This window comes from Ceratosolen solmsi, unplaced genomic scaffold, assembly GCF_000503995.2.
Source record: "Ceratosolen solmsi marchali unplaced genomic scaffold, CerSol_1.0 scaffold6, whole genome shotgun sequence".
Lineage (NCBI taxonomy): Eukaryota > Metazoa > Arthropoda > Insecta > Hymenoptera > Agaonidae > Ceratosolen > Ceratosolen solmsi.
In genome coordinates this window covers 10,070,601-10,084,554 of record NW_011948414.1, presented here as the reverse complement: position 1 = coordinate 10,084,554, position 13,954 = coordinate 10,070,601, and the positions used below count along the sequence as shown (strand labels likewise).

General features: G+C 25.4%; 1 protein-coding gene across 1 annotated transcript in view; it reads right to left on the bottom strand.

Moving 5' to 3' along the window:
- Nucleotides 1-8,670: 8,670 nt before the first annotated feature.
- The window catches only part of Pex1 (peroxisomal biogenesis factor 1), a 14,225-nt gene continuing 8,941 nt past the window's right edge, over nucleotides 8,671-13,954 (bottom strand). Inside the window, exons 8-17 of the mRNA XM_011507430.1 lie at nucleotides 13,662-13,818; nucleotides 12,616-12,778; nucleotides 12,259-12,418; nucleotides 11,065-11,387; nucleotides 10,471-10,535; nucleotides 10,277-10,336; nucleotides 9,605-9,791; nucleotides 9,063-9,245; nucleotides 8,885-8,997; nucleotides 8,671-8,796 (exon numbers count right to left, since the gene is read on the bottom strand). Of these exons, the coding sequence (XP_011505732.1) occupies nucleotides 8,724-8,796; nucleotides 8,885-8,997; nucleotides 9,063-9,245; nucleotides 9,605-9,791; nucleotides 10,277-10,336; nucleotides 10,471-10,535; nucleotides 11,065-11,387; nucleotides 12,259-12,418; nucleotides 12,616-12,778; nucleotides 13,662-13,818 (1,484 nt within the window). The 3' untranslated portion in view covers nucleotides 8,671-8,723. The remainder of the gene's footprint in view (nucleotides 8,797-8,884; nucleotides 8,998-9,062; nucleotides 9,246-9,604; nucleotides 9,792-10,276; nucleotides 10,337-10,470; nucleotides 10,536-11,064; nucleotides 11,388-12,258; nucleotides 12,419-12,615; nucleotides 12,779-13,661; nucleotides 13,819-13,954) is intronic.

The window sequence follows — 13,954 nt, the reverse complement described above, 5'->3', positions numbered from 1 at the left end:
TTTTTAAGCTAAAACAAATATATATATATATATATATATATATATATATATAATGAAATAGCATTTCATAAAAAGATATTTCAAGTAGTACGTTAATTTGTGTTAAGTTTCACGTGACTTTAGAAAAGAATGCATTTTGCATAAATTTTGTAAAATTAAAAAGAAGTATTTTATCTTAATGAAAATAGTTAATATTAAATTATTGTTATTGTTATTATTATTACTGTTGATGTTGTTGCTGTTGTTGTTTTTGTTATTTTTGTTGTTCTTTTTGTTGTTGTTGTTGTTGTTGTTGTCCTTGTTTTGTAAAACCAAGTTGAAAAGGGGCAGGAGAACCACATAGCATGAAATTCTATTGCCGTTCCTCCTTCTCTTTCCCCTTTTGGTGAAGTTGAACACGCTCGAAGGCTCGTTGGGTGAATCTAGCCTGCAGGCCGGCCAACCTAATGGAAACAAGAAATTGCCGCAAATGAGGTTATCAACGCCCGAGTACGCACGGCAAATATCGTGACGCCGATGGCGCGGCGAATGATTTTCCTTTTCTCTTCTGCCCTTATAAATTCTTCTTTGTTTCAGTAACTCTCCTACGGTAAATCTAAGTGTCAAATCATTTATCAGCCTCGCTGCAAATTACATCCTTCATTTTAATTGTATTTATACGGGTTGGCATTTTAATTATTTATTTCATAGTGAATGGATAATCCAAACGAGTTTCTCATGTAATATCGCCACTGAATTAGATTCAAATGAGATTGAATTTTATTGCTTTACCGATGGCTGCTCAAAAGGTAAATCCGTTGATATATTGAAATTTACTCCATTTATATAAACACATTGATAATTATATGGTACGATGCTATATCTACTATATAGAGTATAAAAGCAATTTTGTTTGAACCGAATAGACAAATGAAAACCATTTTCACTTTCAAAATGTAACACCGCATATTAATTAAGAATTTTAACAACAACAATATCATACTTTCAGCGAATATGCCGTTCTTTATGAATTAAAATTTGTTATCTACCGAATAGGCAACGACCTTCGTTTCGTATCATTGTTTAAAAAGTAAATGGGCTTAGCCCATTAACGACTTATCCATCTTTGAGTATATCCTGGAAATCCTTCTGTACTTCCAAAAATTTTGTATCCTGACTCGTAGCAAGTCGCAGCTTCTTCGCACTAGCGCTTTTTAGCATGAAAATGGCCAATCATCCGGCTAACAAACTTGCTTCGCACCTCTTTCATGCTACTGTGAAGACGTAAGCGCGGAACGGATAACTCAGTTAGCGGCTTGAAGGATATTAGTTAGCGTAAATACCAGCACTCCTCGCATTTTTATACCTGATTACCCTGTCTCCCTATCTCATCTCGCTCTCCGACTGCCTCCACTTTCGGGAAGACAGAAATGCAAAAGCTAATTCTGTTACAATCGAGAGGCAACTCATAAAATGCGCGGCAAGCGACGATTGGTGCGATTCTCTACTTCCCTTAGACTTTTTTACTTTGTAATGTTTTCACGCGTACTTCAGCTTCAGTACTTCCCTCATTTTTTCTTTTTAAGCTGAACACTTGAAGTGCAATGCCGACACGCTATTTTTCTTCTCAATAAGTAAAGTTTTTTTTCTGAAGATCGCTATTAAGCTTTTTATAAGCAAAGTAAAATTTATCATTATCGGCGTTTATTTTACCACTTTACTATGCTAAATCCAAATAACAGACTTTTTTTATTGTGTATACGGTAATGTTAAAAATGTCGATTATTTATATAATTTAATAGAATATTTATGAAATAAATAATTTAATATCCCACCTCCCACCCCCCCCCTCTCTCTCTCTCTCTCTCTCTCTATTCGTATGTAACGCATAAAAATATTGACGCTTTAAGAATCGAACCCTACAAATGAATCCTCTTGAGCACTTCTACGCCTTTATATGATTTTTATTATAATTTTTGTATGCTCCTCTTTTTTAATTATCTTTTTTATTGTTACTAATTAATAACTTGAATAAATTAAATTTATTATTATAAATATCTATATACATTTAATAGTAATTAATTTAATTAATTATATATCTATAAAATATTTTGCTATTTTAAATTTTGCTATAAAAACGTTATTATTATTATCTACATTAAAAACTTGACTGATCCCTATAATAAAAATAAAAATTAACAATATAATATATTCATCAAAGATTAATAAAATAAGCATTATCGAAAATGGTAATAAGTAATTTATATTAAATTTATGTAAAATGAAACAATAATATTTCAATATTTCAATAATTTTTAATACTTAAAGAATTTTTCAAAATTGATTCTTCAATAATTATTAAAAATTCCATGAATACTTATCTTCTTGTTATCTTTATATTATAAATTAGATGTAACTTTTAATATTTTTTTATTAATTTTTTATTTTATTTTTTATTTTATAAAATTCTTACTAAATTCTTATTAAATATACGATTGTCGGCAATATTCGACAAAGTTTATAAAATCTTATTAATATAATAGCGTATTTGTTCTTGTAATTAATATTTTATTTTTATAATAAATAGCACCTTTATAAAGTAACAGAAATCATAATATTGACAATTATCAAAATATGTATAATAATTATTATTATAATGAGTGAATTATAAAATGAATAAAACTTATAAAAGTGCAATATTATATGAATATATATTTGATAAAAGAAAAACATTATCATTTAGTTGCTTAACTAATCACTTATATCTTATACAATTTATACTACTTTATAACATTAACATATTTAAGAAAATCGAAAATTAACAATTTATTAGTGTAAAGATGTAAATATTAATAAATGGCGAAATAGTAAATGCCAGTCTAAATTAGTATTTATTAATAAATTATTAAATAATATCCGAACTATAATAATTTAAATATATTCTCATTTATCTAATAAATTTGTGCAAGGGAAGATTGAATTAAAATATATGAAAAATTATCGAATAGATTATATTGAATTGACAAATTACTAAATCTTTAATTAGGAAACTTAAACTTAAACTTTTAATTAATATATATTATTGTGTATTCCATCCAACAAGGAGTAGAATCTACTCCATTACAAATTTAATGATCGAATGGATCATTATAGAAAGACAGTGTTTTAGTAAAAAAAAAAAAAAAAGCTAACAAGAATATAACTTATGATTTTAACTAGTATTATACTAAAATTATTGTTAATAATCAAGATTATTATTGCAATTGCATTATTAATTATCCTATTATAGATGTATTAAATTAGTGATGTATATAAAATATCTTAATTAATAAATAACTTTTATGTTATATTATGTTATAATGTTTCTGTACTTAAAAGCAAAATAAATTTTTGTTCATATTTAGAAACCATTCGTTATATACCATGCAATCCCAGAAAAATATATAAATTACTAAATTATATATATATATCCAATTTAAATATCTAGGAGAAGAAATGTATTTTACGTTGTTGTATAAAGTAAGCGCAAAAAAATGCAAAAAATATGTTTCTAAACCTAACTGTAAAAAACAAAAACATATAAATTGTTCAATACATAATCTATCTTCGCGTGAACTGAATTTTTAAAAAAAATCTTTATTGATATTAATAGAAATGTTATCTTTTATATAATTTTATATTATACATAATAGATATTATATATGTAGATATTAAATCTACGAAGTATTACATGTAAATTTAGAAAACTTATACTTACATATTTATATATGTATAATGTTTAAAAACTTAAAATACCAATACGTTAATTAAATTTTGGAATAAATTAATTAACAATAATCAATTTGGACAATAAGAAGTCCTTTTAAGAAAAATTTTTAAGAAAAATATAAAGACGAATAAGAAGATGATAACGAAAAGAGATTCGTCCATGATTAAAAACCAGGTTTAAAAGCTAAGCAAAGCAAAGGAGCGAGAATCGAATGTAGGAACTCGAGATTGCTTGGGTGTAAATCGCGAGGGAGTGCGAGAGGTAGATGTCGCCGGGGCAAAGTTAAATTAAATCACAGCGCAGGCAGCTAATATTGTAGTTTATCTGTCGGGACATTAGCGCGCTGAAATATGCTCACCGTCGCGTACACCCGAACTTAAAATCAAGATCCTTGAAGTTGCCTTAGCGAAGACGCAGCTAAGGACACGGCATCCTTCCTGCTAAGTCGCTCGTGAAAATACTAATTATTATACCGATTATTAATTCGAAAACTTCATGCCGCGCTCGCACGCGTAACGCCAAGCATGCGCATACATCGCCTCTCACTCGCTTCTCTTTATCTTTATCTACCGGCCCAACTTTCAACATATTCTATCGCTATACTCTCCTTCCCAGCTTACGCTTATACCTTCTTTTTTTTTTTGTTTTTTTTTTTTTTTTTTTTTTTTTTTTTGGAAAGCACGTCCCATTCATATGAATTCGCACCGTTTTCAAAAGACAATTTTTTAAGAGGAATGTAATTATTTCATGATAATGATGAACGCCATAGTGTTTTATTGCCCTCGTTAGAATGAAATTTATGTGGAATGAATAGAATGACTACTGAAAAATTTCTTTGCAGAATGTACAAGGTGAAAGTATAGATTTTAAAATTTGATGACGAAAAACTGGAACAAAATAGTAAAAAAACTATGTACATAAAATTGACTTTTTAGAATTTAAAAGCTCAGGCAAATTTTAAACTATTTTATACAGTAAAATTAACAAAAATCTAATCACTAGAATAATCAAATTATAATAGACATAATAAATACTTCTTAGAATTTTAATTGAAAAAGTTGTTGAACTATGAGATTGTAGATATAAATATGAAGAAAGAGAATACATTAATATGAGTACTAACTGAACTAATAAAAACATATCAGAGAGCGTAAAATGGTACTTTAATAAAAATCAAGACATACCTTTATTATAAGATATTGAAAATGAATGATAAAAAAGAATGATTGACAATAAAAATGCATTGCAATACTCTAAAACTAAAATAAAAAGTTTTAAAAAGTATATGAAATTAAATATTAATCAAATTAGAAATTAAATAGTTTTAATCGATGATAATAATAACGGTGATATTAACACAGATAATAATAATGCATAAGTCTCTTAATAAAATACACTATGAAAATATTTTATAAAAAAAATGAAAAAACAATGCACCAGAGCCACAATGACAAATGGGTAAATGTAATAAAATATATATATATATATATATTGTATTAAATAAAATGGTGAAGGAAAGATGTGCTTCGTTCGAAATAATAACATGTTATTATGTAACATTAAAATAAGTAAAATAGTCATAGTGATAGTATTGCGATTTTCAGAAGAAGTAAAGAAAACAAAAACAACAAAAAAGAAAGATAGAAAATTGAGTTTTTTTTTTATAAGTTATTTAAATAAGTTATTTAAAATAATAAATTAATTGGTAGAACTAAGCATAATAAATGGAAAAGGGAAAAAAATAATGAAATGACTAAATTATTGAAGTTACAAGGCGGCATAAGATCTTAAAGGCTACAAAATTTTTCAAATAAATACTTTTGTTAAAAAAATACTTTTTATATTTTTCAGATAGATGAATTAATCAAAGCCATGTACAATTAATATATTCATCTTGTTAATTAAATTTATTTTAAGATAAATTATTAATAATTCAAAAAAAAAAGAAATGTTTAACAATAAATGAATGATTTTTAATAATACAATAAACCAACAACATGGAGTAATAAGAAATTATACTACGAGTGATTATTTAACTTAAAATGAACTTAAAAATTTTCCTATTACTTACATATTTCGTATTATTTCGTGACATTTGCTTTATGAATCTAAGTTATTGAAACAACGTGTGATAATTAAACACTCTGTACTTAATTTCTTATCGCACACTTTACATTTTGTTCATTGTGTAGAAAACCGATTTTTTAAAAGTTAATGACTTTTTATTTGTTTCAAATACAACATATCTACGTTGTTATTATTAAAAATTAAAAAAAAATCATTCAAAATTATTAAAAAAAAACATTCAAAATTATTAAAAAAAAAAAAAAAAAAAAAAAAAACAATTTTTATAATTGGATCTAAAAAATATTGTTCTACTAACTATAGTAATATCCTAATTATAAATATACGGTCCTGTATAGGCAATTATTCTTATCTCTAACTAATATTGTCAATTATTTTCAAAATAATTTAAAATCTTATAAAATAAAAAATGTTATAACACTTAGAGTATTCGTTTCAAATGAAATATATATATATATATATATATATATATATATATACACACATACTTACTATGCATATACGGTATTAAATTGTATTATACTGGGTAATTAATGTAAAGCTATTTTGATTTTTCAAATGGTTATACGTAATTTTCTACACTTTCAAATAGACTTACACATACTTACGTAGATACTTTGGGATTTTTTTTTTTTTTTTTTTTACCAGAGATAATAAATTTTAAAAACGTATTTCCTATTTAAATTAAAGTGACTTATAAAATCATTTTACCTTAAAATTATGCTTTTGAATTAACCTTACTTAATACCTAAAGTTTAATTATTTCTATTATAATCACTCTTATATATACGGACTATTATCCAAATAAAATGAAAGACATATATGCTGTTGCTCATCTGCTCATCTACTGTAAATAACATTTTTTAAGAATACATTTACAATATATTTTTATGTATATTTTACCTGGCATCTTACGCTTTTATCGATTTTGAACGTACAATATATAAAGCCTTCCTCTATAAGTTCAAATCCAAAACATGTTTATTTTCACTTATGCAAACTACAGTATTTCTATCCACATAAAGATTCGATGAAGTTGAAACATTTATAAATACGTGATTTATAACGAAAAGATGTCAAAAAATTTTGTTATAATAATATACTACAGTTCTCTTATCTAAATTGTTAATTCTTCTAGATATTCAATTATTTATGTAAATATGCCAATTTTAATATGATTCCCAAATAATGGAAATTATACCTCTAGGTATTTCTCAAAGCTCATTCTAAATTTATGATTCGAGTAAATAATAAACGGCAAAAAATGAGACGATAAAAGAAATATTGATAAATAATTAGTAAATTATGTAGAAGAATTCACATGACAATACCATCATTTAAAATTATGTCAATAAAATTTCAACAATGTGTATATGTAATTTAATTTAAAAAATATCGAATTAAAATATTATTAATTAATAATGCATAATCAAAAGTCAACAAATACGTCCAACTAACGAGGCTACCTTTTATCGAAAACTTATGTTATTATTCAAATTATTGCGAAAAATGCATAAGTACATATAAATACATTTAGAATTTGTAATATATTTAATTAAAAATGAATAATATAAAATTGAATTACTTTAGCTTTGTTAAAAATAATAGCTTTCCAGAGAATTTAAAAGCTATTATCCTTTATTGACATTAATACTCTATTACAAAAATAATTTATTTCATTAGAAAAAAGAAAACTCAGATGATGCTAAAGGCCCCTTCATTAACTTATATGATTTAAAATGATTTTAACGCATTAACAGCTATAATAAGTAAAAATGAAGCTAATGAGCCGTCGCTTCATAAACGAAGTCCATAATGTAAGTGTACGTTCCCCCCATGTCCCCCCCCCCCCCTCCCAACCAGACGCCATTCACTCGCTCTTACAAACACACACACGCGCGCGCGCACACACACACACACACACACACACACACACACATATTCTCTCTCTGTCTCTCTCTCTCTCTCTGTTTCGGATCCATTATAACTCATAAGATAATAAACCCCTCGACGTTCAGCGAGGTGTATGGTAAAATGAAGTGGAGCGAAACGGGGTAGATTGGCGTACACTAATAAACCTACCTCTAGCCCTGCGTTTCCTTAGTTACATTATACATATAACTAGAATCTCGAGTAGCGATGTTTCAGCCATGATGCTCGTCTCACCTATAGTCGCTTAAAGTTTATTATACTTGTTAAACAGCTCACTCGCTTATAACATCTTTGATTTTTGCACTTGATAATATTACAATGTCGGAGTTTTATGTATTATGTATCTTATACCTTATATTAATATATTAACATACACTCGAAATGCCACGTCTTATGCTTACAGATAAATAAACAAGCCTTTATATTTATACGGTCCAATTGTTAAGCAGTACTTCTATTATTAATTAATTATATATAGTCCGAATAAGAATTTAAATATTATCAGATTTCTTTTAAACATACTGTATTTTTAATCAATCTGCTGAGATTTTTGAATTTTTAACTATAAAAGATATTATGTTCGTATTTTGAAATTTATTATCTTGAATATATGAGGTATAAGGTTTTTCTTTTTAATATGCAACGCTTAAAGTGTATATTCGATTAAAAAAGTCATTTTTAATCAGAAAAACATACAACACCTTAAAGAATTATTCTAACAATTATTATTAAGAAATTTCATTCAAATAATAACTATTAATTCAAAGGATATAAACTAATAAGAAAATTACAGTATTATAATTAAAAATTCAGGTAAATATATTGTTTCTTATATAAATTACATAATGATATCTAAAATAATATTTATTAACAATATTTTTAACTTTTACACTTATAATGGCGTTTGTTAAATTAAATAAAAATTGTTAATGTCTATAATACGTGTATGTATATTGGTTTATGCTAATGTTGACCTTGGATTCTTGAATCCATCATGTGGATAATTATTATTTCTCGTAAACTTCGCATATCTGAAAAAAATAGAATTGCACATACGATTCGTTTACAAATAAATTATAGACAATTATTTTCATAATAAAATTACAATAAAACACTTACATTCTTTTATATTTTTCTACTTCCGCGGATGATAATGATGGTTGTGTTGAATTGATTGAATCGATCAGTTGTTTTTGTGAAATCTTTTTTTCACAATAACTGCTAACATGTTCCTAAATAAAATTAAAAGCACCATAATTGTAATTATTTTATATTAAATAAAGAAGACAAATTTTACCGAATTTACCGAAGATATTTCTAAGGCTTTATCGATTACATTAAGCCAAGCTTGTATTAGAGCAGCGTTTAAATCAGCACCAGTAAAGCCAGAAGTTAAACAAGCAAGTGATTTCAAATCTAAATCTTGTGTATGAATTTCATGTGCTTGGCAAATTGCACTTAAAATTTCTTCTCTTTCATTCTGAAATTATAAAATTCTCTACTTATAAACGTTTTGAATTTACTAAATTTTAAAAGTAGAAAGTATCGTTATTTTATATTTCTATTTTATCTATTTATTATTTTTCTCTTGAAAATAGTAATATTATTATTATAGAAATTAAAAAATATTCTATCGATATTGAAATGTTAAATGAATTAAATTAATCTAAAATATTTATAATAGATCTCACTTAGCAGTATATACATATATATATATTTGGTCTTTAGAAGTTCAACGCTAATAAATTAATAAAATCTATAAAATTATAGTTACTACAATGTTTTCAGATAGAAATGAATTTGAAAAAATGATTGTTATAATGGTTTTTTGCTGATTACCTCATTCGGTAACGGACAGTATAGCGATTTATCAAGACGACCTGGTCTCAAAAGTGCAGGATCAAGAAGATCGGGGCGCGAGGAGGCCGCAACAACAATCATCCCTTCCCTCTCCTCAATCCCGTCCAGGAGGGTTAGCAACTGATTTACCACCCGATCGGTCACCCCAGTATGATCATGCCCTCGTCTATTTTGATTCGACAATTAAAAATGCTCGTTAGTCAATACATCATAGTCGCGAATGATTCGATTATGTGTGGGCATTTATTCGATTTTAACTATATCATGAAATTTGTAACGAAACAATATTTTTAACAAAATAAAAATCTATATTTAATAAATACATATTTTTTAATTTTTAAAAATATTTTATCAGGGATTTTTTTATAACTCTATTCTAATTTAAGAAAATTAATATAGAAATTGATTATATATATATATATATATATATATATATATATATATATATATATATATATACAAATTATGATTTTTATCTATTATTAGCGATAGTAGGTTTTGTGATGAAACAATTTGGCAATCTTATAAATCTATATATAATCTTATATTCCAATAAATAATTAAAATTTTTGAGTTATTATATAATATTATTGATCAAGGATATGACATATATAAATAAATTTATAACAAAAATTTATGAATAAAAAATACCTTGGTGCAAGACTTTCAAATTCATCAAAAAATAAAATAGATGGTTTTGTTCGGTTTGCTCTGCAACATATACGAACTACATGTATATAAAAACAAATTATTTATTATGTATTATAATTTAATAAGATTACAATAAGGTAGCTTTACATTTTACTTGTTAAGCAATAATTTGCATTTAATCAAATTCAACATACTTTTTGAATACTTTGCGTACAGCTTCCTCGCTCCTACCTATATACTTTGACATTAATTCAGGACCCTTTAAAAAAAAAAATAAATTATTTACAATTGTATTTATTGTTAGATTTAAAATTAAATGGGTGTTATATTTTAAGTTAAAAATAATGTAAGATTTTAAATACAACAATCAAATTGGTCGATTATATTAAAATCAAAATACATTTCGAATGTATCAGATGAAATTTTATAAACATGTAAAATGTATGCAAATGAAGAAACAGTATGTAAAAATGCAAATTTTCAAATTTTATAAAATTCCTACCTAATACGCAAAATTTAATTTACTTTCATGGCCGTTTTAAATAACCTATTGTTAATAGATTAAAATTCACTTTGTTCATTTATTTACAATTTAGATTATCAAAAGTATACATTAACTTCACTATAGTCATTATAAATAATATAAATATATTTTTGATTTATCACATAACAATGATACTTGGAAAATTATTTATAATGAATCATTGCTTGTGAAATTATTAATTTGCTTTTACGTAAATGCATGGAGGTTTTTAAATAAACAAAAATAAAACCTATATCCCACTTACTTTAATGCTTATCATATTCATATTAAATTCGTGGGCTAAGGCACCTGCCAACTTAGTTTTCCCAGTGCCTGGCATCCCATACAGTAATATACCATTCGGTAATTTGATGGGCGCTCGGCTAAAAATGCTAGAATACTTCAATGGCCAATGCAAGATCTCAATGAGATCGTGTTTGACCTCTGCGAGGCCTCCGACCTGGGAGAATCCGTATCCCGAGCCATGATATAGTTTCACTCCGAGAACAGAGTTTGGCTTACAGCGGACTAAACAATCCTGAAGTTCAAAATTCTTCAGTGTTACTTGACCTTTGCACCGATCCTTCACTGTCAATCGTTTCGTTGATATAAATTATATTTGATAGGCAGATTTTTTTTTCTTTTTATAAAAACAACTGGAATTACGGCCCGTCTTTGTCGCGATCAAAAATAAAATCTGGTTGTCGATTGCTTGTTAATTGAATACGAGATAGGAATTTTTTAATTAACTCCTCGAAACAAATAAAATAATTGAAATAACATAATTCGAAGATTGTCATTTGACTAAATGTTATACTTTAATAGAGTTTCATAGCGTATATAAGTTAGATGATACCTTCGTAATTTATGTAATTATATGCAAAATTTCAAATTATTGGTCCAACATGTTATTGTAATATATTTAAAGTTATATTAAAAAAGGCTGTGTAATAATTATTGCAAAAACCAAAATGTTTACAACTAATTGTAAAATAATGAAAGTAAATATAATGAACGTCAATTATTAATTGCATATTTAGTTTAATACTAATTACGGAAAATAAGTACAAAACTTCAACACATTTTGTATTCAAAGACAGAACTTTGTTTGTCTCGATGCAATGAAAAAAAAAAAAAAAAAAAAAAAAAAAAAAAAAAAAAAAAAAAAAAAAAATGTCAAGCAAATATTCTTCTCAATAATTCTGTATTCAAATAAGCAAAATAAATATCTACAAGATACACTCATTATGAATGCTCATTATAAAACACCAATATATTTCTATTAATTTTACTTCATATTTCAAATTAATTCAATTGACATGGCAAATTTATACGTGACATTAATCGCACGTAAACATACATTTTTTTGTTATTAAATAATTAAGTTTTTAAAATAAACCCATAAAATAAGCCTTATGGAATAGAAAATTTATAAAAAATAAAATAAAAAAAAATATACCGTGTCGTTTCGATGCAGCGAAAACAGCTTTCTTCGCTAAGTTGACAAGATCTTGTGTGACCCAACCCTCTGTTTTGTTCCCACAATATGCCCAATCGATATCCTTCGCAATATCCAATTTATCTTCAATATGCGATTGTAGAATTTTTATTTTATCCTCCTATTATAAAAAAAAAATTCATATTGAATAAAATTAACTTAAAGTAACCTTTAGTGAATTAATAGTTTTGTTAATTTTTGAGAGTGTAATTATTGTGTAAGGTTATCTGACGTTAAATTTAAAGGTAACTAAAAATTAAATAATTCATTGTTCAATTTAATTGAAAACTAATTTTTAAAAAGTAGCATTGACATTACCTTTGTTAAATTCTCAATCGTCAAAGTCGTACGAAAAAAATTAAAACCTCGGGTTTCTCGTAATTTCTTACCGACTGTAGAAATATTCGTACAAGTGGCAATAACCGATATATAATTTTGAGCTTGACACACACTAATTATATTGTAAATTGCACTTGTTATTCTGAAATATTAAAAATTTATAATATTATATAGTATTGTTACGTCACGAGCAAAAGTCGATAAAGATACCCGACTTAGTCAATCAGGAAAAGTAGCTGAAATCTCTCTCAGCCCAATCAAGTTATCGATATCTATGAAAATCTTTATTTTAATTATCACGATAAAATAATTGCACAGTGTAATCAGACATGTATACTAAATCACTGATATTACCCTATAACTTCATATTACTAATACAATTGTATATATTACATACAAAATTCTATTCCAGTAGCAATATAATAATTTAATTCAATATATGTATACGAAGTTTCCAAAATAATCATTGTTTTTATTTATAAAATACTAATTGTAAATAACACAGTAAAACTGCTACTATTCTTCCTTGATTCCTATAAATTCTAATTTTCATGAAATATTATACATGCTAATAAAATTTTAATAAAAATTTAATCATAATTAATAAAAGTGTAAAAACAAAAATTTTTATTATGAAATAATACAATTTCATTTTCTAAACTTGTGCTCAATTTTGTCCTTTATATACTTTAATTGTAATATCAATTACAATGTATTAGATTAAAATACAAAATAAATTATTTCTATATCTGGTATATTCTTGATAAAGAATCATATTATTTTAATTTGTAATAATAAAAATATTAAATTATTTTCTAGAATATATATTAAATAAATAAATATTTTAGAAAAAAGTAATACATCTTTATCATCCGTGTTGTTAATCATTGCTAATAAAGACCATGAAAATGAAATATAATTTCTTTTACTACCGTGTTATTATTTTTTATCAAAATTTCATTGGCATACATATATATATTTATATTTTTGTAAAGAAAAACGCAAATGTTATATTAATTTTTCACCTTGTAGCATTCATAGAATCTTGTCCAGATTCCTCTTCATTTCCTTTTGTATTAGTTATAAAATCAATATTATCCAAAATCAAAATAGAAGGTTGATAATATACAGCATAAGAAATATTTTGCAATAACAGCTCTTCAAATGAATCTGTTTTTGTATCTAATATGAATTAAAAAAGGAATTTTCAGATTATATTATGAACTATTATTAGCCTTAAAAATAAAATTGAATTACTTATATTTAATATTATATATTGTAAATGCACTAATAATATTACTTTAAAATTTAATTGATA